Source organism: Cryptomeria japonica, chromosome 5, assembly GCF_030272615.1.
Source record: "Cryptomeria japonica chromosome 5, Sugi_1.0, whole genome shotgun sequence".
NCBI lineage: Eukaryota > Viridiplantae > Streptophyta > Pinopsida > Cupressales > Cupressaceae > Cryptomeria > Cryptomeria japonica.
This window is the reverse complement of record NC_081409.1, coordinates 307,317,132-307,343,998: the sequence shown is the minus strand read 5'-3', so window position 1 is coordinate 307,343,998 and position 26,867 is coordinate 307,317,132. Positions and strand designations below refer to the sequence as shown.

At 37.4% G+C, this 26,867-nt stretch overlaps 1 protein-coding gene across 1 annotated transcript in view; it reads right to left on the bottom strand.

The window, feature by feature from the left end:
* The window catches only part of LOC131045021 (uncharacterized), a 318,125-nt gene that overhangs the window by 137,071 nt on the left and 154,187 nt on the right, over positions 1–26,867 (bottom strand). Inside the window, exons 5-8 of the mRNA XM_057978528.2 lie at positions 26,725–26,832; positions 9,153–9,220; positions 8,760–8,982; positions 8,562–8,623 (exon numbers count right to left, since the gene is read on the bottom strand). Of these exons, the coding sequence (XP_057834511.2) occupies positions 8,562–8,623; positions 8,760–8,982; positions 9,153–9,220; positions 26,725–26,832 (461 nt within the window). The remainder of the gene's footprint in view (positions 1–8,561; positions 8,624–8,759; positions 8,983–9,152; positions 9,221–26,724; positions 26,833–26,867) is intronic.

Sequence of the window (26,867 nt, the reverse complement as noted above, 5' to 3'; positions counted from 1 at the left end):
TTGGCCTATTTCATACAGCCTTCTTGCATCACACAGCTCTTCAAGCTAGTACAACTCTCTTGCATCATATAGCTATCCAAATAACCAAGTAGTTATTGTAACTATTTTGGGCAAGGCAATCAAGGAGTACAAGTTAAACATTGCATTCACAAAATTCAGCAAACACATTTAGTAACAATTATGGACAACAAGAAGGGAAATAGAGCATCAATTTTATAGACCTTGGATTTCATTATGCAGGAATAAAAAATAGGAGGAAGAAAATATAATCGGCTCTATATCCTAACAAAGCCTCATAGCCAGTGAGTGTCGCACGTGGTGGCTCAACACTTCAGCTGATCATCCATTAAATATAGCCTTACAACATGATCAAGTAGACAAGGTCGCCCAGGTTCCATTTTTTTACTATAGGGGACTCAAACCTTATCTAAAACTCAAGGTTGCCAACTATAATCCATAAGGAAATAAAATAGTGATTGAATATAGGGGATGTTCCATCACCATTTCTTTTGAGCCAAAAGACTTCCAAAGAGTTTTTTGGTATTCCATGTTCAAAAGCAGTTGTATCTAAACCTAGTGGAAAAATAACGCCAAAACAAAAGGAAGCTTCCCTTCAAAGGATATGCAAAACTGATTTGATGTAAGAAGAGAAAGATAAAATTTTCCATGCAGGAAACCAAGGATGCAGAATGGAAATGCCTCCTGGATTGATCAAATGCAGATTGACAGGTGCTAGCCATGCATCGTACATTACAATTTTAATAGTAAGCTACATTATTGGGCTTAGTATGGAAAAAAACTTACAATTAGGTGAGGTTTTTGTTAGAACACATTTAGGAATTTCTATCCTCAAAACATAAGCCCTTTTATATGACACACCATGCTATTGTGTTATATTGCTTGATGCCGTGTATGCCCAAGTACCTACAAATAAATTGAGCAAGTTTCAAACAGCTTCCAATTATGAATCTTCCAGCCTATAGTTTTCAGGTGAACTATGTTGTACCTTCCACACACGCCCCATTCGAAACAGGGACCTCCTTTTCACTACTCGCATTTTGCTTTGGGTGTGTTGTGTTTCTTTTTGGCTTGTCATTTTAGAATTCTGCCCCTTGGGGGTTTGTGGGAGAGTTCTTGCTTATAAGGTCTTATTAGTCCAAATGGTTAAGTCATTGTCCAAAAGAAGAAATCCTTAAATGAATAAATTACAATGAGGGAGTCTTAAGTACAAGGAATTTTCATTTTTCAAAGAATTTCTTTGTAGGGGATTTTCTTTGTACGGGATTTTCTGTGCAAGGGATTTTCACTTTTCAGGGATTCCTTGTCTTTTCGTGTAATCCCCAACAATTCCATGTCTTGGTAAAAGTTTTGGTAGATCAAAATGAAAAGAAACTTCAAAGGTTTCTCTAGTTCTTGAACTTTCCTAAAATGGTAGTTAAATGAAATCGAAGAAAAGGGAGAATCGGGGAAAAATTAAAATCCAAAACTGTCAAAATCTCTGAAATTCCAAAGTTCGCACAATCTCCAAAATTCCAAAGTCCAAAAGTTCTAAAATTTCCTAGATAAAACTTGCAAAAGTGCATAAAGGGAATTAGATTTAATTAGTCTAAAGGGAGATTTCGGCACGTAATTCAATGATTTTACTCATGATGTAGGCATGAGATTTATAATGTCCCCTTTTTAGCTTGTTCCTATTTTTGAACGATTAGCCTATCACTTTAACCCTCGTAGGCTAATAATTGGGGAACAGAGGGTCTTCTGAGGCAGAGGCTTGGTTAATGGAGGTTCTTGTCTTCTCCAAAATTCAGTATATTCCAGTTTGGTCTTTGTTTGGCTCGGATTGGACTTCATTTGGGCTTAGTTTCATATACTTACTATTTATAGTAAGTCAAGAGGAGATCAAGAGGGACCTTTCTATTTTTAGAAAGTTAGTGGGTTGGACAGAGGACAAAATGGTCAACTCCCCGGTGCAGACAGAATGAAGAAACATTGATTAATCATGGAGTTATGCTTATTCGATAATAAATTATTGAGCGCCTAGCCAAGGAGGAAATTAAATGACTTAAAGTGCAAATATAAAATTATATTATTAATGATTTATTAGAAGCAGAGTTCTGTGACTCACCATGACTCGCCAAAACTCGGCAAGTCATGGGCCGAGTGACCCTCCACGAGTCCTGGGTGGCTCGGACCCAGACTCGCCGAGTTTTGGCCGAGTCATGGCGAGTCACGTGACTCAACTTGGACCCAGCGAGTCCCGAGTCCAGGACTCGGTCGGCAGAAGCCAACAAAAAATTAAAGAAAAACACAATAAAAAATGGTTTTAGTTGCTTTTTTTTTCATTTATATTTGATTCAAAGTTGTAAAAGGCATCTCATTTCATTGTATTGAAAAAATAGCAGGAGAAGAGTGAGTTGTGAGGAAAAAGAAGAGAGCATAGTAGGGCAACCAGCAAGGAGGAGGAGTAAAATTTCTTCAATAAATCACATTGGGGCACTATAATACTTGCACTTGGTGCATCAAAAGCTTGTTAGAGAGGATTGGAAAGAGGTTGCATTTCATTTCAACCTTCTTATAAGAGGTAAGATTTATTTTTTTTGCTTTTTTTGGTGTTTTATAGGCAAAATTTACATTTTTTTTAAAACATTTGTAATATGTATTCATTTCTTTCAAAGAAATCAGCAAACACTACCATGTAGATTGTTTTTTGTTTTCTCAAAACTTAAAGAAGTCAACAAACCCTACAATGTACTTTTTTTTTCCATGTTTGAAAAAAAAATGTACATTGTAGGGTTTGCTGATTTTTTTATGCTTTTAAATGAAAAATACAATCTACATAGTAGGTTTGCTAATTTCTTTGAAAAAAATGAATACAAATTCTATTACATTGATTTTTGTATCAAAATCAAAACATTGCTATTATATTTTTTTTTTGTATTAATTTATAATTTAACAATGGACAAATATTCATTTTTTTTTGTAATTGTGTCTTATTCCAGCAACCTTCAACTTTTGAAAACAATGTCTAGTTCCACTCCTCCTCGTAGAGCAATCCCGGGTAGAAAAGATCTAGCTTGGAAATATACAGAACCTTTTCCCGAGCAAAAAGAGGAGAGGCAAAATGTAAATTTTGCAAAACAATCTTTCATGGAGGCATAAATAGATTGAAATACCACCTTGCTGGCATACGTGGCCATGATGCAGAGCCTTGCACACTAGCACTTCCTGAGGCTATTCGTGAGTGCCAAGTGCTATTAGACACATTTGAGACTCGAAAAGAAATAAAGAAGAGGCAAAGGGAGGAGTTGGCTCAGGCCAGCATTGGTTGTGTTGGAGAGGCCTCATCCATGCCTCCATATTGTCCTAGTGGAAGTGCTAGTGCTAGTGCTTCTATTGCCGGTAGTGTCAGTGCTAGTGGGAGTTTCAGTGCAACCATTGGTCCTAGAGTTCGTAAATCTAGGATGGATTCATATTTTGAGCCACGCACTACTCCTGGTGCCCAACCTTCAATTGAGAGTATGGGTTGGAACAAAGAGGTACACAATAAGGCTAAAGGTGCAATTGGAAGATTTTGGTTTTATTGCAATATTCCATTCTTCGCAGCAAGGTAATTCCTTTTAGTTTTTATTTGATTGTTTTAAGTTTTTAAGTTGTTAATATTTTGTTTGTTTTGTCTAATATTTATAATTTTATACTTATCTTATTTAATTTATTTGTGATAGGTCTCCTTATTTGTAGAGCATGGTTGATGCCATCGCTATTTGTGGGGCGGGTTTCAAAGCACCTTCTGATTCTGAGTTAAGTGGCCCAATTTTGACTAAATCGGTGGCTGATGTAAAAGCCACATTCGAGGATCAGCGACAGATATGGAAGAAGGGTTGCACCATCATGACCGATGGTTGGACTGATAGGAGAAATCGAACGCTCCTAAATTTTCTTGTTTCTTCTACAGGTGATTGAATAACTTGATTTTATTTAATGATTTGTATTTTATTTTTGATTTGAGATTTATTGAATGATCATTGATCACTGGTTTTTCTTTGTTTTCAAATTTCAAGTGGCACCATGTTCATGAAGTCCATTGATGCTTCCGCACATTCTAAAAATGCCACTTACCTATGTAAGGTTATAGAGGAGGTCATTTATGAAGTGGGTGAGGAGAATGTAGTACAAGTGGTGACCGATAATGCAGCAAATTATGTTGCTGCAAGTAAACTTTTGATGGAGAGGCACCCATCTATATTTTGGTCTCCATGTGCCACCCATTGCATTGACCTCGTGTTGGACGACATTGGTAAGATTGCATGGATCGGGACATGTGTAGAGAAGGCAAAAAATATTTGCAAATTTGTATACAAGCATGCATGGGTCCTTAACTTAATGAGGCAATACACGGGCAGAAGGAGTTGGCTCGTTCTGGAATCACTAGATTTGCCACTAACTTCATCACACTGCACTCCTTGATTCGGAGCAAGGCAGCTTTGAGACGTATGTTTGTTGGTGAGGAGTGGACTTCCTCATCCTATGCTATGAGTGTTGCAGGAGTTGATGTCGCAGATTACATTTTTGAAGAGCCAAGCTTTTGGACACCTTGTGCTGAGATTGTGAAGGTAAAAATTTTAAGCATTCTATATTATGTTTTAAGTTTTAACTTTTTATTTTTATTCGTATTTTTCTTTTATTTTCTTATTTTCATTCACAATTTCACACTTACATTAACCGATATTAGATATTGTTTCACAATATTTCCAATTCATTGAACCCTTGGTAGTTCTCCTACGTGTTGCTGACGAGGAGAAGCCCGCAATGGGCTACATATACGAGGGCATGGATAGGGCCAAGGAGAGCATAAGATCTGCCTATGAAGGGGATGAGAATAAGTATCGTCCCATTTGGCATATCATTGACAGGAGATGGCAGGCCCAGCTTCACAGGCCCCTTCATGCAGCTGCTTATTACCTCAATCCGACATTCCATTTCTGCCTTGATTTCAAGGCGGATGAGGAGGTTCTTAGTGGGCTCTACTCAGTGATAGAGCAAATGTCGCCTGGTCATAGCAGTAGTATAATCTTGGAGCTAGAGGCCTTTTCTAATGCAGAAGGGGAGGTCTTCTCTCGTCAACTTTGCAAAGAAAATCGAACAAAAATGCAGCCAAGTAAAATGTATATTTTAAGAAATTAACAGCATAATTTTAATTATATGTTATTCAATTTGTTATTAATTATTAAATGAGGCTGATTTTTTTTTCCTTTTTCTCATCTCAAATAGGTGGTGGCAGATGTTTGGTCCTAAAATACCAAATCCTCAACGGGTAGCCATTCGTATTTTGAGTCAGCCATGCAGTGCTTCCGGTTGTGAGCGCAATTGGACTATGTTTGAGCACATACACTCCACGAGGCGCAATAGACTGTCTTTGGAAAGGTTGAATGATCTAGTCTTTGTTCATTACAACCTCCGTCTTAGACAGAAACAAGTTATGGACCATGACAGCACCCCGATCACACTAGAGGAGGTTGATCCAGAATCTGAGTGGATCGATGAGGCTATAGATCGTATCTTTGGTGATGAGGACTTAGATTGGATCGACCAGGTAGATAGACAGGCTGAGGTTGTATCCATGGCAGAGGAGGAGGTTTGAGTGCGAGCAGAGCCAGAGCCAAAGCCAGAGCTAGAGCTAGACATAACTGATGTTGGTGAGGGTAGAATGGAGTCACGGGTAGAGAGTATGGTTGTTGACGCATCCAGGACCTACCTTAGGCTTAGACGTCTTCATAGGAAGGACCCAGGCTCCTTTGAGCCATAGACTTGTAATTGTTTTACTTTTGATATATGTGTGGAACTGGAACATTTGAATTTTGATGCCATGGATTTCATATTCCATGAGTTTTGTAATATTTTTACATTTGACACTATTTATATATCTATGGTTATTGGTTGCTATTTCCTTCAGCTGCAATTTGCGTTTATACTAATGTGATCGATGTATACTTTTCTATGTGATCAAATTAACTTCTATTTGATGATATTATTGTGTATTTAAGGTTTGTTTAATAAAGGGTGCATGAAACAAGTTTTAAATCCTTCAAAATTGCTAAATTTCTTGGGTTCTTCACTTTGCCGAGTCCTGCCGAGTCTCGAGTCCCGAGTCAACTCACCCTTGCCGAGTCCATGCCGAGTCCAAGTCCCGTTTCTTTGATTAGAAGATTCTAGATAGCCGACTTCATAAGGAGGAATTAAAAGTAAAAGAAGATTTATCCCACATTAAGTGTGGAGATTGATTTGGAGTTTGAGGAGTCTTTATAAACAAACCTTGTCTTCCTTCAAGAGCATGTTATGAGATTAATTCATTGAAGCTATTTCTCCATTGTTGCTGGAAATCAATGTCTGGATTGTTCTAAGGACGAAAACCCTTGGATTTCTTGGTGTTGGACGGAAACCCAAGCACCATTGTGAGGTGGTTTCACTCAGGAATCACTATGGAGTTTACTGCAGGTTATTAATTCATGCTTTTAGCATAATGGCAGCTAGGGTCTACACACAAATTCATATTATCAACTGCATATTTTTCCTAGAATGTTACAACAAGGTTTGAGTGCAAATTAAAAGGGACGAACATTGCAGATTGAAGAACTCTCTACCAGCAAGCGCACCATCAAGTATTTTCAACAGCAAACTGCCATTACGTTCCAAGTTTCTCATTATATATTAACATCATTTAGTTTGGCATATTTTACTTGGCTTTGGCATTCAAAAATAAGGAGTTACAAGGTTGCACAATAACTGTTTGATGAAATGTTTTTGCTGTAGTTATTCATTTCAGCTTATATTGAATCACTAGTGTGCATGCCAAGTGTTTGGAGAAATGCTTATTGGCTGTAGGAATCAGTTACAATCATTTTCAATCTTCATAAGCCATTGGAAATCCAGAAGAGAAGTCTTGTATTGCATTTCTATTATTTGTTAAGCTTATTTACATTCATTTTTTAAGAATTTGGTCATCACTGGCAATCATCAAAACAAAACCAAACAAACTGAAACAAAGAACAGCAAGTACAGACTTTGCAAGACAAGCATTTGACAATATTCCTTGGAGCTAAAATCATCACAAGGTCAAATTGACCAAGGGATTATTTCAAAATTAGTGTGATTCTTTTAGAATTTTGGAATTAATTTATTCATCGTTTTTCAGATCAAAGGGAGCATGTCGAAACTGAAAATTTGTCAAGGGCACAAAGATAAAATATGATTTTAAAAGGTGATCTTCCAAAGCCAAAGATGTCATCAAACTGGAGCATGATTGAGGACACCAACCTGGGACGTATTGATATGGAAGATGTCAAGGATTTCTGATAATAATGCATAGTTTCAAAAAATCCAAGCTGGAATGGGACAAAACCTTTAAGAAACCTACTGCAGAGTTGGCATCTATGGAATACAGGATGAGAGTTCCACCCATGCCACCCAAGGAGGATCTCAAAGATACTATTTCAAAATTCCTAGGATATGCTACGAAGGAGAAAAATGTTGAGCAGCTTGAAGATGATGCTATCAATTCTCAATCAGTTTTTTATATTGCTATTCTATTCACGCATTTGTGGTGGTAAGCTTGCACTTAGCTGATACAATAGTTGAACTTGGACTTTGGGACTTTTCATACAAATTGAAATAACACATAAATTATCAGTAGAACAATAAATAATTCTAGTTATCTGATATTCACTTAAGACTTTAATTCATTGAAAAGGGCACCAAAATAAATATTTTATATGAAAAAATAATTTATTACTTTAACTTTCAATTTTTATATTTTTCACAGCTTAATTGGCCCCACAAGATTTAAGAGTTTCTATTGTCTTCAACATATAGTGGTGCATAGTTATATGCATGTACATATTTTGTGTATATGTAAAATTAAAAATATAGATACCAACATTTATATGTTAATGCATACCTTTGTATAAGTGTGCATTTTCACACACTCGTCCAAAAGAAACAGAAATGTTTCTATATTCACACAAACAAGATAAAAGAAAAAGAGCTGATACTTTATAAGACTAAATAAAGCCACTATTATTTTAATGTTAACCACAAGCCAGTGACTTGTACTGAGTGCCTTCCTCGGTGATTTAAATTTAATTGCTGTTATTAGTATCTTGTACATTGTAGCCATCTCAAATACCTAAAATTCAGTCTGACATTGTTTATGACTTGTTTTTAATGAACTGCCTATGTAGTCTTCCAAATTCCATTAACAAGACACTTGAATCAGCAGCTCAAGTCCAATGGAATCGAAATTTACACCCAAGCAATAAAATCTTGCCTGAAAAATTAAAAGCTGTTGGATTTTGTTATATCTGCATCGTTACCAATGAACATATCGTGTTGTAGAGGGAGATACTTACAGTAGCAAGAATAGAACTGTTCATAAATAGCAAGCTAACCTACATTTCTTAATTACTTAATAATTAGTGATCACCAGTCATCAACACCAATGATTAAATTTACTTGGGTATGTTGAAGATAAACAGTTAAATAAACATTTGAATCTCCATAAATCTTACCTTTCTTCTATATGTTCTGCTACTGTTATGAAGTATGGCACTCCCATACAGAGCTTTACATCCTGTAGTTTTTGAAAAGAAAAATGGGGAAAAACCATTTGTTCATAATATGCACTCACCTGTAAATGTAACTTTTCAAACTTGAAATAATGCTGAAAATAGTTTAACAAAAGGCAATTAAAAAATTGGAAGTCAAACCTTTGATCCAGGAAGAATCCCCACAATTAATACAGATTTTGATCCATTTCGAAGATTACAAAGTGAAGGGACAAGAGTTATTGAATTTTTAGAATGGATGCAGTCCCCTGATTTGTAAACTGCATCCCTAGAAAGATCACCAACGACCCTGCATCTTTTCTTTGCCTGTTTATGGGCAGTTTCAACCAAAGAACATACTGACAATGCATATATATCTGCCAGACTTCAATTTGACAAAAGAGACGAATCAGAGGTATTTATAATTCTTAACAAAATTAAGTAGTAAAGTAATAGTGAAAACTATTCTATCATTCCAAAAATTCTTAGAAATTACATATATTTTCCAAAACCTCACAATGCAGTAAGAATGTCAAGAATATTGAAATACAATACCCTGGCCATTGCACCAAATCTTCAGAATAAATAATAGTTCTATAACCAAGCCTTCTTCCCAAGACCAACTGCCATCAACAAAGCGCACAGTAGAAATGTTAATAAGCACCCATTATTATTTACCAGTATTGTTCAATCAAACATTATGTTGCCAAAATGCAAACATTTGTGCGCCATGTTACTTAGCATCAATGTGACATTGCTAGGAGGTGGTAGAGCATATATCATTTAGCACGGCCATGCAACTCTAATCAAAATTTATTCATAAAAACTGAGCATTATAGGAATATGATGCTGATAATAGCCCAGGATTTATGGTTCTTTTTTGGCACACTTCATCATTCAATAATATGCTTCCAGTTCCAATGATGCCTACAAAAATGAATAAAATATTACGCTAAGAGCTCTTTACTTGGATTTCCCACTCGAAACATTCTTCCTAGGCTAGTGATATGAATCCTATCATTATTGGGGTTAGTCTTAAACACAATAGAGGCAAACCTTATTCAAAAATAGTACAAATGTTGCACAAGTCTCAAAGAATCATATTACGATGTCTCCCAAGCTTGAAATTAACAAGCTTTACCATTTATTGATAAGATGTGGGTGAATTTCCATATCTATGCAATGGATCTGTTGCCTCTAAATTAGACACAGAAAAATACATTTTATTATATTTGTCCCTGTACTATGCACCCTTAAATTTCTTTTTTCTTTTTTGAGCTTGTGTGAAGAGTTTTATAGAAGTAGATGGAGATGCAGAAGTTGTGTTTCACAATATATATATATATAATTGCAATAAAAAAGAACTGAAATAACTCTCTAAATGCAATATATTTGAAACCCTCACAATCATCAATGAACTGAAAGTACAATATTTTATCAAACTAAAGATATCTAGATAGAAAAATCTCATTACAATGCATTATCAAACATACGCATTAGCAGCCAATGCAAAACAATTGCAATATTGAGGATAACCAGCAATTAGTGCCCAAAAAAGGAGTCCAAACAGCTGATAAACAACTTCAGATCATATAATTATGAACAGCCTCTATGAGAAACCCTTGCCGCCTCAATTTGAGAGTCCAAAGACCCAAATAACAGTTTCAGATTATGAAAATATGAACAGCAACTGTAAGGAACCCTAGCCGTTTCAATTTCGGCATCAAAATGACCAATAAACAGCTTCAGATCTGCAATAATAATCAGCAACTGTAGAAACTAGCATCTTCAATATGGGCATCAAAAACTATCAATAAACAGATTCAAATTTTGCAATTATGAACAACAATGGTAAGAAACCCTAGTCGCCTCAATTAGTGACCTCCAGACTGTTGATCTTATAGCTAGGTCGGATTCCTTCTAAGGCCGACCTAGCACTTCTGGGTGGCTAATTGACCTGTCGGCCTTAGCAACAATATCTTGCAAAGTTCAATGTATAACTTGTTAATAGGTCTGGCCCTAAATGGGCGTCATCATTTGTGAAATGTAATTATAACATGTAACTTGTATTAGGTCCGGCCCTATACAAGTAACTTGTAAATTGTAACTGGGCTAACCCTATGTGTGGACGCCAAAATGAGATTCAATTATTAATTTAAATGAAAGGCTGACCTAAGGAGAAGAGACATAAAGTCTCATATATATGCAAGATCATTTTTGCATCAATATTACATTCATTCAGCAGTCAATCTCATTCACACATCAGCAAACTACCTCTGCTATTGATCAGCGAATCAGTTGTCTTGTGCAGCGATATCATCCTGGATATTATCTAGGGCTGGCGAACTTCCATTTAGGGCTGGCAAACTTCCTTTAGGGCTGGCGAATTCATCCACAAGGACAGCGAACTCCTCCTAGGGCTGTCAACTTCATCTACAAGGTTAGCGAACTTGTTCTAAGGGCTACAAGATCAAGCGATTGGACTACAATCAGATTATTGAATCATCTACGACAAGCATACCTCAGATAAGTCTGCCCTACTGTGTGCCCTAACTTGGATTATCATCTGCTGATTATATTAAGCTTCAAGTGTTGAAGCAAAAGTTGTAAGACTTCTACTGATTTTAAGTTAATATAATCTAAGATCTTAGTTGTTGGGTTTTTCACCTCCAAGAGGGAGGTTTTCCCAAGGTACTGTTGTGTTATGTGTGTTTATTGTTTCATTTCTGCATGTTGTTATCAATCTGATCTATAAAGTTAACATGGTATCAGAGCCAAGTTTGAAGCGATTGTGATCAGACTGTCTGAAAGCAACGAAGCTCTCTTCACCTTCATCAAGCAATTTCCAACATTGAAGATGGTGACCGGTTTAAAGCCTAAAGATAGACTTGACAGAGCTTTGACTTCACCTCGTGGAAGGTTAGAGTTCTTATTGCACTTGAAGAGGATGATCTACTTCAGTTTGTAAAAGTAAAAGATCAGCCGGAGCTTGAAAATCAAGAAGAGAAACTCCAATTCAAGAAAAATGTTATCAAAGCAAACAAGATCCTGATTGACTCCATGAAGGATCACCTTGTGCCTATCATTTCCAACATGTCTTCAGCCAGAGATATGTTCAAGACATTGGAAGGGATGTATGAGATCAACAACACAAGTAGAGCACTTGCATTAAGACAGCAACTTCATCAAGTCAAAATGGCAAAGTGATGCAGCCATAACGGGTAAACCCTCAAAAGAGAACTGACCAGCTTATGCAGCAAGAGTAACACAACGAAGCAACAAGAAAACATAGCAAGATTACAGAAACAGATCATATTATTGTCTTAGAACCTCTGGCAACCAACCGGTTATCATCATACAATCATCATAGAACATCTGGTAGTCAACCAGTTACATGCAAGCTACAAGGCAGATACAATCCATCCGGGACTCTCAGAATCAACCGGATCACTAATCATGAATCTCAATCCTTATTGTCCTTTCTACTTCCTCTCCCCTACAAATGATTACATAATACCCTATATATACCCTCCGGAACATATCTAGGTCGACCACAAAAGATTACATTTACCAAAGCAAGAAAATGAAACGTGTAACTAGGTCGGCCCTAAGAATGAAAGAAATTCTTCCAGAAAATAACAACCAAGAACTGTGGATCAGCAGGAAGGTCGTCCACACGCCAAAGAACATCGGACAAGACCCAAATAGATCCACACGCCAACAAACCGCTCCGGAAATGAAGGAAGACCAACCGGTAAGCACAAGAACTATCCCGAAATGCAGAAACAATCAACCGGGAGCGATAACTAGCCGAAAAAGAATCCAAATGGATTGAAAAACTGGAATTAAGCACATGATCCAGCCTGGAAACTGAAAATAGGATCTGCAATGAAAGGCAAGTGACTACCAGCACCTACCGGCAAGAACACAAAAAACTGCACACTGAACTAAACAAGAATTAAACTGAAAGGAAATATTTTTGGTTGATGCAAGATTGCTCATACACCGGGGATGCTCCTGCATCAAACACCCCAGGCAGAAAGAGATGTTCCATGAAAGGCAACTCATAAACATCGAAAAGGACTCGAGATAAAGACCCAATGCTCATTTTTTATCCAAACATCTTCCTTATCTGCAAACCTCTTCTTTAGCTCCTCCGGTACCTCAACCAGATTCTCTAACCCCTGACTCCCTTTGTTTCTCTTCCTATGCTTCAGGACTATACATTGTCTCTACTTACTGCTCTCTCTCTTCTGCAACTCTGATTTGTTTCTACCACAAGACTTCATCCGGTTTGTCACCATAATCTTTCTGTCATCCGGTTCTATCTGTCCATCAAGCTTATCTATCAAATCCTTCTGTAGACTCATGCCATCTTCCGATATAACCTCTGCAACTGGTTTCTCAGTACTGCAACTTTTGTCAAGACTCAGATTCTTCACCTCCTCTTTTTCTTTCAAAGAAGTCAATGTGAACTTTTGCCCATCTTTCTCAATAGTGATTAGGTTTCTTCTACAGTCATAAATAGCTCCTCTATCAAACTGTCAAGGTCTTCCCAACAAGACATGACAAACACTCATAGATACAACATCACACAATCCCTAAAAGGCCCAATATTAAAACTCACCAAACACTGTTCCTTTACTTCTAAGTTTTGATCATCTTGTAACCAACTTACCTTGTAAGGACAAGGATGCTCAAGCCTCTTCAACCCAAGCTTCAGTACCATCTCTTCAGATACCAAATTATCAGTACTTCAACTATCCACAATAACCTTGCAACACTTACCACCTGATTTGCACACAGTCCGGAAAAGACTCTTTCTCGGAGTAGATCTGATATCTTCACTGCTCTGCTCCATCATGACTCTTTTGAACATAAGGGATTCTCCTTGCTCCAGCGTACAGTTAGTTCAGGTAACTTCACCTTCCGGTTCCTCATTTGCCACACAACTTCTTGCCATTCCCTGCTTACATTCATAAAATCTATGCCCAGTTTCTCCACACTTAAAACATTTGTCGGGAAATTCTCTATTGGTACTAACACTACTTTTCCTCTGTGGTTTTTGTTCCGGTTCTTTACTCCACTTAGGTTTTGATTCTTCTTCAACATTCTGCTTCTTTGTACTCATCTGCCCCTTGAATCTCTCATTCCCTCTAGGGTTATCTGGCTGTCTTCTTCTCACCTTCTCCTCAGCCTTCAAAGCATACCGGTAAGCTTCTTCAACTATAGAAACCATCAACATACTCATCTCATCCTGAATGTTAAATGCAAGTCCATTTATGTACCTCGCCACCTTTTCTCTATCCATCTCTCTATGTCCAGATCTAATCATCACCTTATAGAATTCCTGAGTGTACTCTTTCACAGTCATGTTTCTCTGTTTCAGTGTAAAATTCCTTCCTTCAACCTTACTGCAAAAGACAAATTTGTACAGGAATATATTATTTACTGAATTTATTGTTCATGGATATGCATATGAGTTTTATTTAACCATAGAACCAGTGCAGCCCATTTCACATTTCATATTTACTATCGTTGACAGCAATTATCTATCATACATTTTCAATATTCGATAACATAGAATGGTGCACCTAAAGGCTAACTGTGGTTGTAGATGCCCTTTTCACGCCACGTTTTGTCTTCTTCGTAGTTCACAAGCTTGTTGTGCTGGTTTCGGCATCAAGTATTACATCATGAGGTTCACGGCACTTCGTGATCCCTTTCCGCGATCACTTAGTCAAATTACGATCCTCTCGTTTCTTCGAATTATGCAGAACAGGTTAGAACACACCCGATATCGGGTTTTTCAGCACACGGTGAAGGAAATAGTTCGGCTTGTTGGTTGCCCCTCGACAAACTTGAATGAAGATCGCATGCTGAGTATGATGTCCACGGTTGTGTTGTTGGGACGTTATGTGCAAAATGATGTTCGGCAATGTGCAGTATTGCGTGCTTTTCCCCTCCTGAGGCTCTGATAGTCTTTCTCCATCTTGCAAATAATACTCACTATGTGATTTCTCCTTGGGTCACGTTACCACCCATTTCCAATAGGCCAGAATGTTGGCTGGCGAAAGGAAGATTACCTAGGTTTGATATCACACGGACTACCAAACGCTGATTCCCATTAATGTTTTATTTCATAACTTTTTTATTCCACCATATATCTTCAATATCCCTGCAATGCCTTTTTATTCTTCCCGAAGTAGTTTCATCAACTGCTTTTGTTGCATTAACAATACAAATTAATAATATTAATTATTTATATTAATATCAAGGTAAAGTATTAATATAAAAATAATTAATATCGTGAGCTTAATTTCCATGTTTTATATCTTTATTTGGGGGACATTACAGTCTCCCCTGCCCAATGTTGCTTGCCCACAAGCAACTATAATCCAGGATATTGAAGAATCTGCTCATTTTCCCAAGTAGCATCATCCAATGATAAATTCTGCCATTTAATGAGGTATTCCCGGATTGTCCTGTTCCTCAATTGCCGATCTCGAGTTTCTACAATCACCTTGGGAATCATTTCTAGTTTCCCTTCTTCATTCAGTGGTGGTAAGTTCTCTAATATTGTCACCTGTCGTCCCAAAGCCTTTTTGAGACAAGATACATGGAATACATTATGTATTCTACTTTCTTCAGGTAATTTCAATTCATATGCCATTGCGCCAACCTTTCGGATCACCGGATATGGCCCATAAAATCGAGGCTTCAATTTCTCCGCTCCACTTCGTTTGAGAGTTGACTGCCTATAGGGTTGCAGTCTGAGGTATACCAATTCACCAACTTCAAAATGGCGTTCAACACGCTTTTTGTCTGCATACATTTTCTGTTGATTCTGAGAACAATGTAAGTTTTCTTTAAGTGCTTTCAATATATCTTGGCATTCCTGAAGCATGTCCTGGGATTTGGGAACATTACTCCAAACGAGAGCCAGATCAATAAAAGAAAGTGCATCATACCCATAAAGTGCTTTGAAAGGAGTCATATCGATAGATACATGATGAGTAGTGTTATAGCAATATTCACCCAAATATAGCCAACAGACCCATGCGTTCTGATGTCCTGACACATAATTACGAAGGTAATCCTCAATCCATTTGTTTACTATTTCCGTCTGTCCATCGGTTTGTGGATGGTAACTTGTGCTGTGATTTAACTCAGTACCTGTCAATCTGAACAGTTCCCCCCAAAATATACTCAAAAATCTGCTATCTCAATCACTGATGATATTTTTTGGTAATCCATGTAAACGGAATACCTCTCGGAAGAAAAGTTTTGTGAGCTGAACAGCTGTGAATTCTGTAGTAATTGAGAAGAAGTGTGCAAATTTAGTCAATCTATCAACCACAACAAAAATGCAATCTTTACCTTGAGATCGTGGTAAGCCTGTAATAAAATCCATAGATATACTTTCCCATTTATGTTCCGGTATAGGCAAAGGCTGTAATAGACCCGCTGGAAACGTATGCTCTGCTTTGTTTTGTTGACAGGTGATGCATTCTTTAACATAACGAAAAACATCGTTCTTAAGTCCTTTCCAAGTGAATCTTTCTCTTATTTGCCAGTAAGTTTTGAAGTAGCCGGGGTGCCCTGCTAAAGGAACGTCATGCATAGACTAGAGGATTTTCTCTTTCAACTTTGAACATGGAGACAAGTAAATTTTGTCTTTGTAATAGATCATATCATTTACAACCTTATATTTGTCATCTTGTACATTACCATCTAGTAAATCACAGGCAAAAGAATCCTTTGAGTATTCTACTAGCAATAAAGATTTCCAATTTGTTGTTACTACTGAGAGTGCATTGAGTTCAGGCCTTCTAGATAAAGCATCTGCAACAATATTATTTTTACCTTTTACATACTCAATCTCGAAATCATAAGCTTGAATCTTACAGATCCATTTTTGTTGCCTGTCATTTAAATCTTTTTGTCCCAAGAAATATTTTAGACTGTTATGGTTAGTTTTCACCACAAATCTGCTACCAACCAAATATTGTCTAAATTTTGTCAATGCATGCATGATTGCCAACATTTCTTTATCATAGATAGAATACAATTTTTCAAGTTTATTAAGCTTCCTGCTTTCATAAACTATAGGATGCTTGTTTTGCATTAAAACTGCCCCTATTCCATCACCCGAAGCATCACATTCCAACACAAAAGGCTGATTAAAATCTGGAAGAGCAAGTACTGGACAAGAACTCATTACCTTTTTAAGCTTCTCAAATACCCGTTGAGCTTCCTCAGTCCACCTGAATGCCCCCTTTTCGGTAAGATCTATCAAGGGTGCCCCAAGCTGTCAAAAACCTTTGACAAACCTCCTGTAATAACCGCATAGACCAAAGAATCCCCTTAGCTCTGTAAGGTTCCGAGGTGGTGGCCAATCCAAAATGGCTTTTATTTTTTCTTGATGAACCTGTACCCCTGTTGCACTGATCATATGCCCTAAATACAAAATTTCAGTCATTCCAAATTCACATTTAGACGCCTTTGCATACAGTGATTGTGATTCCATAATACCCAGGACTATATTAATATGTTTCAAATGCTCTTCCCAAGTTTTGCTATAAATCAGTATGTCATCAAAAAATACTAACAAAAATTTTCTTAATTGTTTGTTAAAAATATGATTCATACAAGACTGAAATGTTGCCGGAGCATTTGTTAGACCCAACGGCATTACCAGGAATTCATAATGACCATAATGACAACGGAAAGCAGTCTTATGCATGTCTTGTTCTCTTAATTTAATCTGATGATACCCTGATCTTAAATCAATTTTAGAAAAATAGATAGCACCATGCAATTCATCTAACAATTCATCAATTCGAAGAATTGGATACCTATTTTTTATTGTTTTGTTCTTAAGAGCTCTGTAATCAATACATATCCGAAGTGTTCCATCCTTCTTTTTGACCAACACTACAGATGAAGCAAAAGGACTAGAACTAGGTCTGATATGTCCCATATCTAATAACTCCTTAATTGCCTTTTCTATTTCATCCTTGAAAGTTTTAGGGTGTCTATAAGGAGTAGTAATCACTGGTTTAGCTCCTTCTTCTAATTCAATAGTATGTTCAAAACCTCTATCAGGTGGGACTTCTGGAGGAATATCATTAAAAACCGAATGATGTGAATCTAATACTGTTAACAAATCAGCTTGATAGGATTTAGATTCAAAACCTGATACCTTGTTGGAAATTAAACATTGTGCTAACCATGCCACATCTCCATGTCTGAAAATAGCTTCCATTCGTTTCGCGCTGACGATCCTAGGCCCACTGTTAGACATACCACGAAGGACTACTTTCTTATCATCAATTTTAAAAGAAAATTCCATTCTTTTAAAACTCTGTGTATATTCATCTAATGTTTCCATCCACTGTATGCCCAGAATAACATTAGTGTCAGCCAGATCAATCACATAGAAATCATCAATAACAGTGTAAATGGCAAGAGTAATATTCAATTTAGGAACTTTATGAGTGTTAGACAAATTAGTTCCACCTGCTACTCTAACATCAAATCCCTCATGTTTTTCTGTTTGCAAACCACGTTTTTCTACGAGTGCTGCATCTATAAAATTATGAGTAGAACCGCTATCAAGCATAACAATTACCCACTTTCCATTCAAAACTCCTCTAACTCTGAAAATATTATAATGTGGAGTTCTTGTCATGGATGCTATGACTCCTTGTTTAGTACCTGTTTCTAACTCAGTATTCTGATGAGTTCGTTCTATGTTAGGATCACCATTTTCTTCATCCTCACTGTCAGACATAACCTCAATATAATGAATTTTTCCCTTCCCTAAACATCCGTGCCCCGGCTGCCATGCTTCTCTACAACTGAAACAAAGTTTTTTCCTTCTGAGTTCTTCTATTTCCTCCTTATCTAACCTGTTTTTAGGGAAATTATCTTTGTTGAAAGGTTGTTTGTCCTTTTCCGGTTTAGGAGGTGGTCCTTTGTTGAAAAATTTTCCTTTTGAAGATGGTTCTAATTCTCTTGCTCTTTTGACAGTTGTTTGTAAAGTAAGGGGGTTTAAAGATTTAACCCACCCTTTGAGGGAATAAGACAACCCATCTATAAATATCACAATCTTATGTCTTTCAGAAATTTCAATAACCAAGAGTGCCAATTTTTCAAATTCAGAGATATATTGTTCAACAGTTCCAGTTTGCTTAAGTTGAGTCAGATCCTTAAGGTGTAATTCAGGGTCTTTAGAATCAAACCTATCAATAAGTTTCTCAGTAAACTCGACATAAGTGCTTATCAAATTATGGCCCAAAGTTATTTGCCCATGATGCCACCATTCATGTGCTATACTATCAAGATGTAAGGCAACATATTTAATTGCTTCTTCTTCCATCATGGGGTTTAATTGGAAATATGTGTCTAATTTTTGCACCCAAGCCAGAGCAGTTGTCTTACCTAACCCATCAAAATAAGGAATGGACATCTTTCCAATTTTTCTTTGTAATTCACTGTTGTTTCCTCTCTGTCCTCTTGGCCTATGTTTCATTCTGACATCTAAATATTCTCTAAATGTCATTGTTGATCGGAATTCTTCACCGGAATCTAACCAATCCTGATGTATTTCTGCCTGTATTTCTCTTATTGTGGGTTCATTTTCAGGTGGCTGGTTTCTAGCAGTAAATGTGGGCATAAATGGTCTAGTTCTTCCTGTTCTTTCTGGCTGATTATTAACTGACTGTTCATCTCACCCCCATTATTTCCCCCATTATTTTGATGTTGATAATTCTACCTTCCATTATTTTGGTGCGGATTTATATTATTGGTCATAAACTGGGTCATCAAATTGGTCATTCTGTTAACATTATCTTGCATATCCTGCTGACTTCTAATAAATGCAGCCAACAGATCCCTATTGTTATCTGGGTCTCCCATGTTGGTTTCAAAGATAATTTCTTCGTCAGTTTCTATGTGGCTAACCTCAATTTCAAACGGAATAGATGTACTACTCTGTGCTAAAGGAGAGTTTGTAAATCTGTTTCGACGGGCCCTAGTACTTCAGAAATTATAATTTCCTTGGTGCATACTCAACTGTGCATTAAATTTTTTTGACAATACCCTACAGGCTGGCAAAAGCTCTAATACCACTATAAAATTCCTTCATTGAACCTTATTGCAAAAGACAAATTTGTACAGGAGTATATTATTTACTGAATTTATTGTACATGGATATGCATATGAGTTTTATTTAACCATAGAACTAGTGCAGCCCATTTCACATTTCATGTTTACTATCGATGACAACAATTATCTATCATACATTTTCAATATTCGATAACAAAGAATGGTGCACCTGAAGGCTAACTGCGGTTGTAGATGCCCTTTTCACGCCACGTTTTGTCTTCTTCGTAGTTCACAAGCTTGTTGTGCTGGTTTCCGCATCAAGTATTACATCATGAGGTTCACGGCACTTTGTCATCCCTTTCCGCGATCACTTAGTCAAATTACGATCCTCCCGTTTCTTCGCATTATGCAGAACAGGTTAAAACACACCCGATATCGGGTTTTTCAACACACGGTGAAGGAAATAGTTCGGCTTGTTGGTTGCCCCTCGACAAACTTGAATGAAGATCGCGTGCTGAGTATGATGTCCACGGTTGTGTTGCCGGGACGTTATGTGCAAAATGATGTTCGGCAATGTGCAGTATTGCGTGCTTTTCCCCTCCTGAGGCTCTGATAGTCTTTCTCCGTCTTGCAAATAATACTCTCACTGTGTGATTTCTCCTTGGGTCACGTTACCACCCATTTCCAATAGGCCAAAATGTTGGCTGGCGAAAGGAAGATTACCTAGGTTTGATATCACGCGGACTACCAAACGCTGATCCCATTAATGTTTTATTTCATAACTTTTTTCTTCCACCATATATCTTCAATATCCCCGCAATGCCTTTTTATTCTTCCCGAAGTAGTTTCATCAACTACTTTCGTTGCATTAACAATACAAATTAATAATATTAATTATTTATATTAATCTCAAGGTAAAGTATTAATATAAAAATAATTAATATCATGAGCTTAATTTCCATGTTTTATATCTTTATTTGGGGGACATTACATTCAGGTTCTGCAACTTCTTGAACAATTCCAACTCATAATCTCCCGATATGAACTTGGCCTTCAATCTTGCAACCATCTGCCTCCACCGGGTGATCTTCATTTCACCATTCTCAGCTCTGTCTTTCTGCAACTCTTTCCACCATAAGGCAACATGCCCTTTCAACTTAGTATGTGCCAACCGGACTCTCTGCGGGTCCTTGACATCCTCAAACTCAAAGTAATCATTGAACTCTCCGATCCAATCAATCAAATCATCCGAGTTCAGTGTTCCGGATAAGTTTGAAAATTCCACTTTATGAACTTTACTCGTTTGCGCCACTACTCTCAAGAATCTTTCCTCTCCTCCGTCTTCTAGTACTTTAGCCTCTTCTGCTTCAAGCTCTTCACCGGCTTCTTCATACTCATCCTCAAATTCAAAGTTCCTCCGCAAACCAGCCAATGTATTCCAGATTTCGTTCCTCACCTCATTCTTGAAGTCCTCCATCATCTTCTCCACCCTTCGAGGGTTTGTCCTTCTAGGCGGCATCTCCTCTTCCGCTTCGGTGAACTACCTCAACTCGGTAATCTGACTACCGATTTCAATTGTCTCTCACTCGGCGATCTATTGAACACACGCGTAACCTGCCTCCAATAGGCGATCTATCCACCCAAAGGAATGCCTCAAGGTTCGCAAACAACACTTCCACCAACCGGTTCATAACCAACTCTAATACCAATTGATGCATCCATAACCGATAAACCCTCAAAAGAGAACTAACCGGCTTATGCAGCAAGAGTAACACAACGAAAGCAACAAGAAAACATAGCAAGATTACAGAAACAAATCATATTATTGTCTTAGAACCTCCGGCAACCAACCGGTTATCATCATACAATCATCATAGAACATCCAACAGTCAACCGGTTACATGCAGGCTACAAGCTAGATACAATCCATCCGGGACTCTCAGAATCAACTGGATCACTAATCACGAATCTTAATCCTCATTCTCCTTTCTACTTCCTCTCCCCTACAAATGATTACATAATACCCTATATCTACCCTCCAGAACATATCCAAGTCGGCCACAAAAGATTACATTTACCAATGCAGTAAAATGAAACGTGTAACTAGGTCGGCCCTAAGAATGAAAGAAATTCTTTCGGAAAATAACCAAGAAGTGCGGATCAGTAGGAAGGTCGGCCACACGCCAACGAACATCCGACAAGACCCCAAATAGATCCACACACCAATAAACCGCTCCGGAAATGAAGGAAGACCAACCGGTAAGCACAAGAACTGTCTTGGAACCCAGAAACAGTCAACCAAGAGCAATAACTAGCTGAAAAAGAATCCAAATGGACTGAAAATCTGGAATTAAGCACATGAACCAGCCTGGAAACCGAAAATAGGATCTGCGATGAAAAGCAAGCAACTACTAACACCTACCGGCAGGAACACAAAAAACTGCACACTGAACTGAACAAGAATTAAATTGAAAGGAAATATTTTTGGTTGATGCAAGATTTCTCATAGACCGAGGATGCTCCTGTATCACAAAGGGAGAATCAGTCATATCCTTCTTCATGAAGATTGCAGAATTGACAAATCAGCTTAGCGCCATTGGAGATAAAGTTGTGGACAAGGATCTTGTCATGCTATCGTTGAATGGCCTTCCTCACTCTTGGGAGCCATTTATCCGAGGCATAAGTGGGAGATCCAGATTTCCCAAATTTGATCGCCTTCGAGCTGATTGTATTCAAGAAGAGTCAAGGTTGATATCAAGAGGAATTGAGCATAATCATTATGATGTGGAAAATCAAGTCCTTGCTACACACACTTCTATGGAAAGAGGCAAAAGAAGAAAGAGGGATAGAGACAAAGATCCAGATCCTGTTTCGAAAAAGGACTTATCTCACATTCAATGTTTTAGGTGTGACAAGTATGGCCACATTGCTCAAGAGTGCAAATTTAGGTCTACTCTAGCTTCTTCTGCAGAAGTTGACATAGGGACACCTCAGGAGAAGCCAAGGTCAAATGTCAACTCAAAAGGGTTCTTTTTCTAAAAGGATGAAATGTCATTTCAGCTTTAGAGGGAGCCTAACATCTCAGCTTCAGAGGGAGCCACATCGTCTTGAAGATTTTGTTAATGCATTCTTCTCTGCGAGAGAAGTTTGAGGTGAAAACCCTTCTTAATGCATTCTTCTCTGCGAGAGAAGTTTGAGGTGCAAGCCCTTGTTAGTGCATTCTTCTCTCAATGAAAAAGAGACCCAGAACTCAAGACCTCCACTCTCCTAATCATGCCTAAACCGGTCCTGCCAATCTATTATTTGGGGGCTCATTGTTTCAGTTCGCTGATTTGCATTCCCCCCATGAACTAAATTCTCTCCTTGATCATTGTTGTCTCCATTATTGCCTCCAATTTTCACATTATTGGCACTATTTGCGTTGTTAGCACCAATATTTGCTCCTACTGCCTCACTATTAACTCTATCAAAAGACCCAACTGCTGATTTTGTTCTTGTGCTCTCTGTTCTACAACTTCTTGTCCTCTACCAACAAGTTAAGAAATCGTTTCTCTTCTAGATCTCTTGTATTCCTATCGCCCACATTGCATGTGTTTTGTCCTTCTATTGCTCTTTGTTCCTCTATTGCCCTATACTCTTCTGCAACCAAGTTTGTGTTAGATCTGTTCCTGCAAGTATTATAATGATGTGTGAAAGGTTGTTGGTCAAACCCTAACATATCACTACACTATCATGTTGAACCCTTCTGGATGGCAGGATACACTAATCTAATACCATTAAAATATGCAGCCCTCTTCTGCCTTGTTTTCTTTTGTGATTGTTTAGTGTTTTGCAGTTGTTTTGTATGATAAAGAAGAATGAAGATAACATAAATAATAGCAACAATTCAACAACTCAAAAAATTGACAAAATCCAAAAAAGCGCAATGCTAAAATATTCCAGATTTAATTTTTGAACTGAAGATACAATATATCTCAAAAGTATGAACAACCCACTTCATGAAATACATTACCAACATATTGCAGACATACCCACAAAGTGCAGAATGAAGAAGACTATATTAGTATTAAAATCAACAAACTAGAACTTGTGTTTTGGATGCCACTCCTCAATAACTCCTCCCAAAGCCACGAAATGAATAGAAATGAAGGTGCAGGTCCAAAACATCCTTCAACTCCAGAAAACAGCCCCCAAACTCCAAGCAATCCCCTTTACAAACCCTCACGCCACTCCTTGAGAAGTACAACCAAGTATAAGGGTTGTACGGCCAACATAGGAAGGTACAGTCAGCCTCAAGCAACCAAACAAATGTATCATAAACTCAGAAATTCTCATTAATCAGCCACCATGAATGATCTCCAACAATCTAAAGCTCTAAAAATTGAAGAAGATATCAAAACACCATTGAAGCTCCAATGTGATTTTTGTATGGAACCACCAAAATCCTCCCAATTGGGTCTCTCACCGACATGGAAGATGTTGCCTGTAAGGAATTTTGTCCTCACAAATCCTCAAGAACAACAAACTCTTCCAGCAAAGAAGTTGTAATGGACACCCTAGAATGCCCAAAAACTAAACCAACTGCTGATAAGAATTTAGTCAAACAGTTTGCATCCAACTGCTTATTTCTCCGTTTAATGTTTAAACCTCTTATGGCTTCAAAAATGAAATGTTTGTTTGTTTTTAAGTCTTTGCATAGGTTTAAAATCACATAACATGAACTAGAAGGAAATTAAAATAATATGCAACATGAAGATTGAACTACTGCTGATATGATATTATTTCCAGAATTAATAAAGTCAAATACATAGCAGATTTTTCAACTCACTAAATACTCCAGCATTTTTGACATAATGTTCCCACAATGACTTCCCATCTTGTTGCTACAGTAACATGAATAGTGTCGTGCTACAGTAACGTGAATAGTGTCATGCTACAGTAGCGTGAATAGTGTCGTGCTACAGTAACGTGAATAGTGCTGCGCTACAGTGCTGTTACAGTATTAATTAGTCTTCAACCAGTCCAATATCTTCATAAAATCATCCCTTCAGAATGGCATAAGCATTGGTCAAGAAGTGAAGAAGGTATGAGCAAAACACCAAATCTGCCTGTAGCTGGAGATGCACCCAATCTGCCTGTTAATGAAGTTGATAGCAATGGATTCCAAAGGCCAAACCCCAAGGGAATGACGTCTAGAATGTCACAAGAGAGGATAAACATCCTCTAATGCCAAGAACGGATCTGCAACTCACAAATCAATTTCTTCTCATATTCAACATACTGAATGAAGCCACAAAAGCTTCCTTTTATTCTTTCTCCAAGGGTCGACCCAACTCACCTGAGCAATGTGGGATAAAAGATGTGCAATATAAAACATATTAAAATATTCACTTATGTCTCCCTTGGGTGCCCCTTTGATTTGCACACATCCCCATAAAATAAATATTAAAGTAACACTTTAATATTTTACAATTAAATTAAATGTTACTTTAATAACACTTTAGGCATTAAAATATATTAGCAATCGGACTCCAAATAGAGCGAGTGATAGCTCGTCGGAAAGCTCTCGCCGAGGAGTATCGAATCCAATCACCAAAACTAGCCTCCGTTGTGTCCTGTTGACTTACAAAAAATAGTAAGTATGCCTGAAACTAAGTAAATCAACTCCGTTTTGGCCCAAACTGGAAATGACTAGGCAAAAACACTCCAGGATCCCCTTAAACCCTTCGTTAGCCCTCGGGACCATGTAGAGCTAGGCTAACGCACATACACTTGGTCAACTGCTAAAGTGGGGACATTACAGAAGTCATCAAAATATCAACCCAAGCATAACAAATGAGCTCTTCAAATTAGTTTTTATAGCACTCCAAAAGCCTACACTCCCTCTAGCTTTTGTCTTTTGATTTTATTAATTAAAAATCTCTTTAATTTCTGCAATGTGGCGTCGAAGTGTCAAAAGCCCTATTTCTTAAATAAAACATTTTCACTTTAAAACTGGCCCCATATAGTTCTTTTTATGTAATAAATTAAAATAACAAAAAAAGTTAAATCTTTAATTTATCTTTATTAATTAATAACTTATCATTATTTTATTTAAAACAACTGGACTATATCAAATATCGAGATAACACCAAAAACTGAACCCACTAGCTAAACTAAAAATATTGACAATTGGCTCAGTTGGTACCCAAAGCTGACTTACTAAAAACAGTAGGTATTGGAGAACTCAACTAAAATCACTTCAAAAAAGGGTGTTCTACATAATAACCATCAGAGCTTAAATAAGCATCTGATACTACCAACCTGTTGGGTAAAACTATCTCCAAATTTCCCTACCTTAACTCCTTAGCCTATGAGAACCAACTGAATAGGCTAACAGTCCACCATACTGAACTGATTACGAAGGGGACATTACATAGATTGAAAGCAGTTCTCGAATATCTACCTTTTTCACCAGTGCATTTTTTTTATTTCAATGGCCACTCCATAGGCAAAAGTATCTTTGGAAATTAGGCATTTAGTTATAAATGCTTATGTGAGAGTTTCCAACACAAACTTGCATGCATTCTGAAATTCGTTGATTTCCACTTGTTCCATTTGCTGTTCTAAATTCATTTGTAGAATGACTATAATACTGTTTTTCTTCTTTATTTGTAGTAATCAATGAAGCAATGTGAGTTATATATGCTTTAATGGTGATTCTGCTTTACGAGGTCTATCTTCCAGGGGGTAGCATAGAACGTTCTCTCTTTTATATCTGTAGATAGAAAGTGCCCTAATATTAAAGCTATGTAAGTGGAGCTGGCTCGCTGTTATATTCTATATCCAAACAGAGTTCTACAGCTATGTTGCCAAATTATAGAAATGGATAACAAACATGGAAATAATTAACAAGGGCATGGTATTGTCCTTTTCTGATGAAGAATTTGAGGAGAATAAATATAACAGTTACACTTATTAAAATATGTTAAAATCAGATCTCTAATAGATAGCCTAATCTTTCTTCTTAACTCACTGTAAACAACTGATCTCCACCCAAGCACATGCATACACCTCTCTTTCTCCATTCCCAACCTTTCCCAAAATCACCAAGAAAAAACCATTGCAGGAAATGATCTGGACCCTGCAAGAAGACACATAGCTCTAAGCCAAAAATTG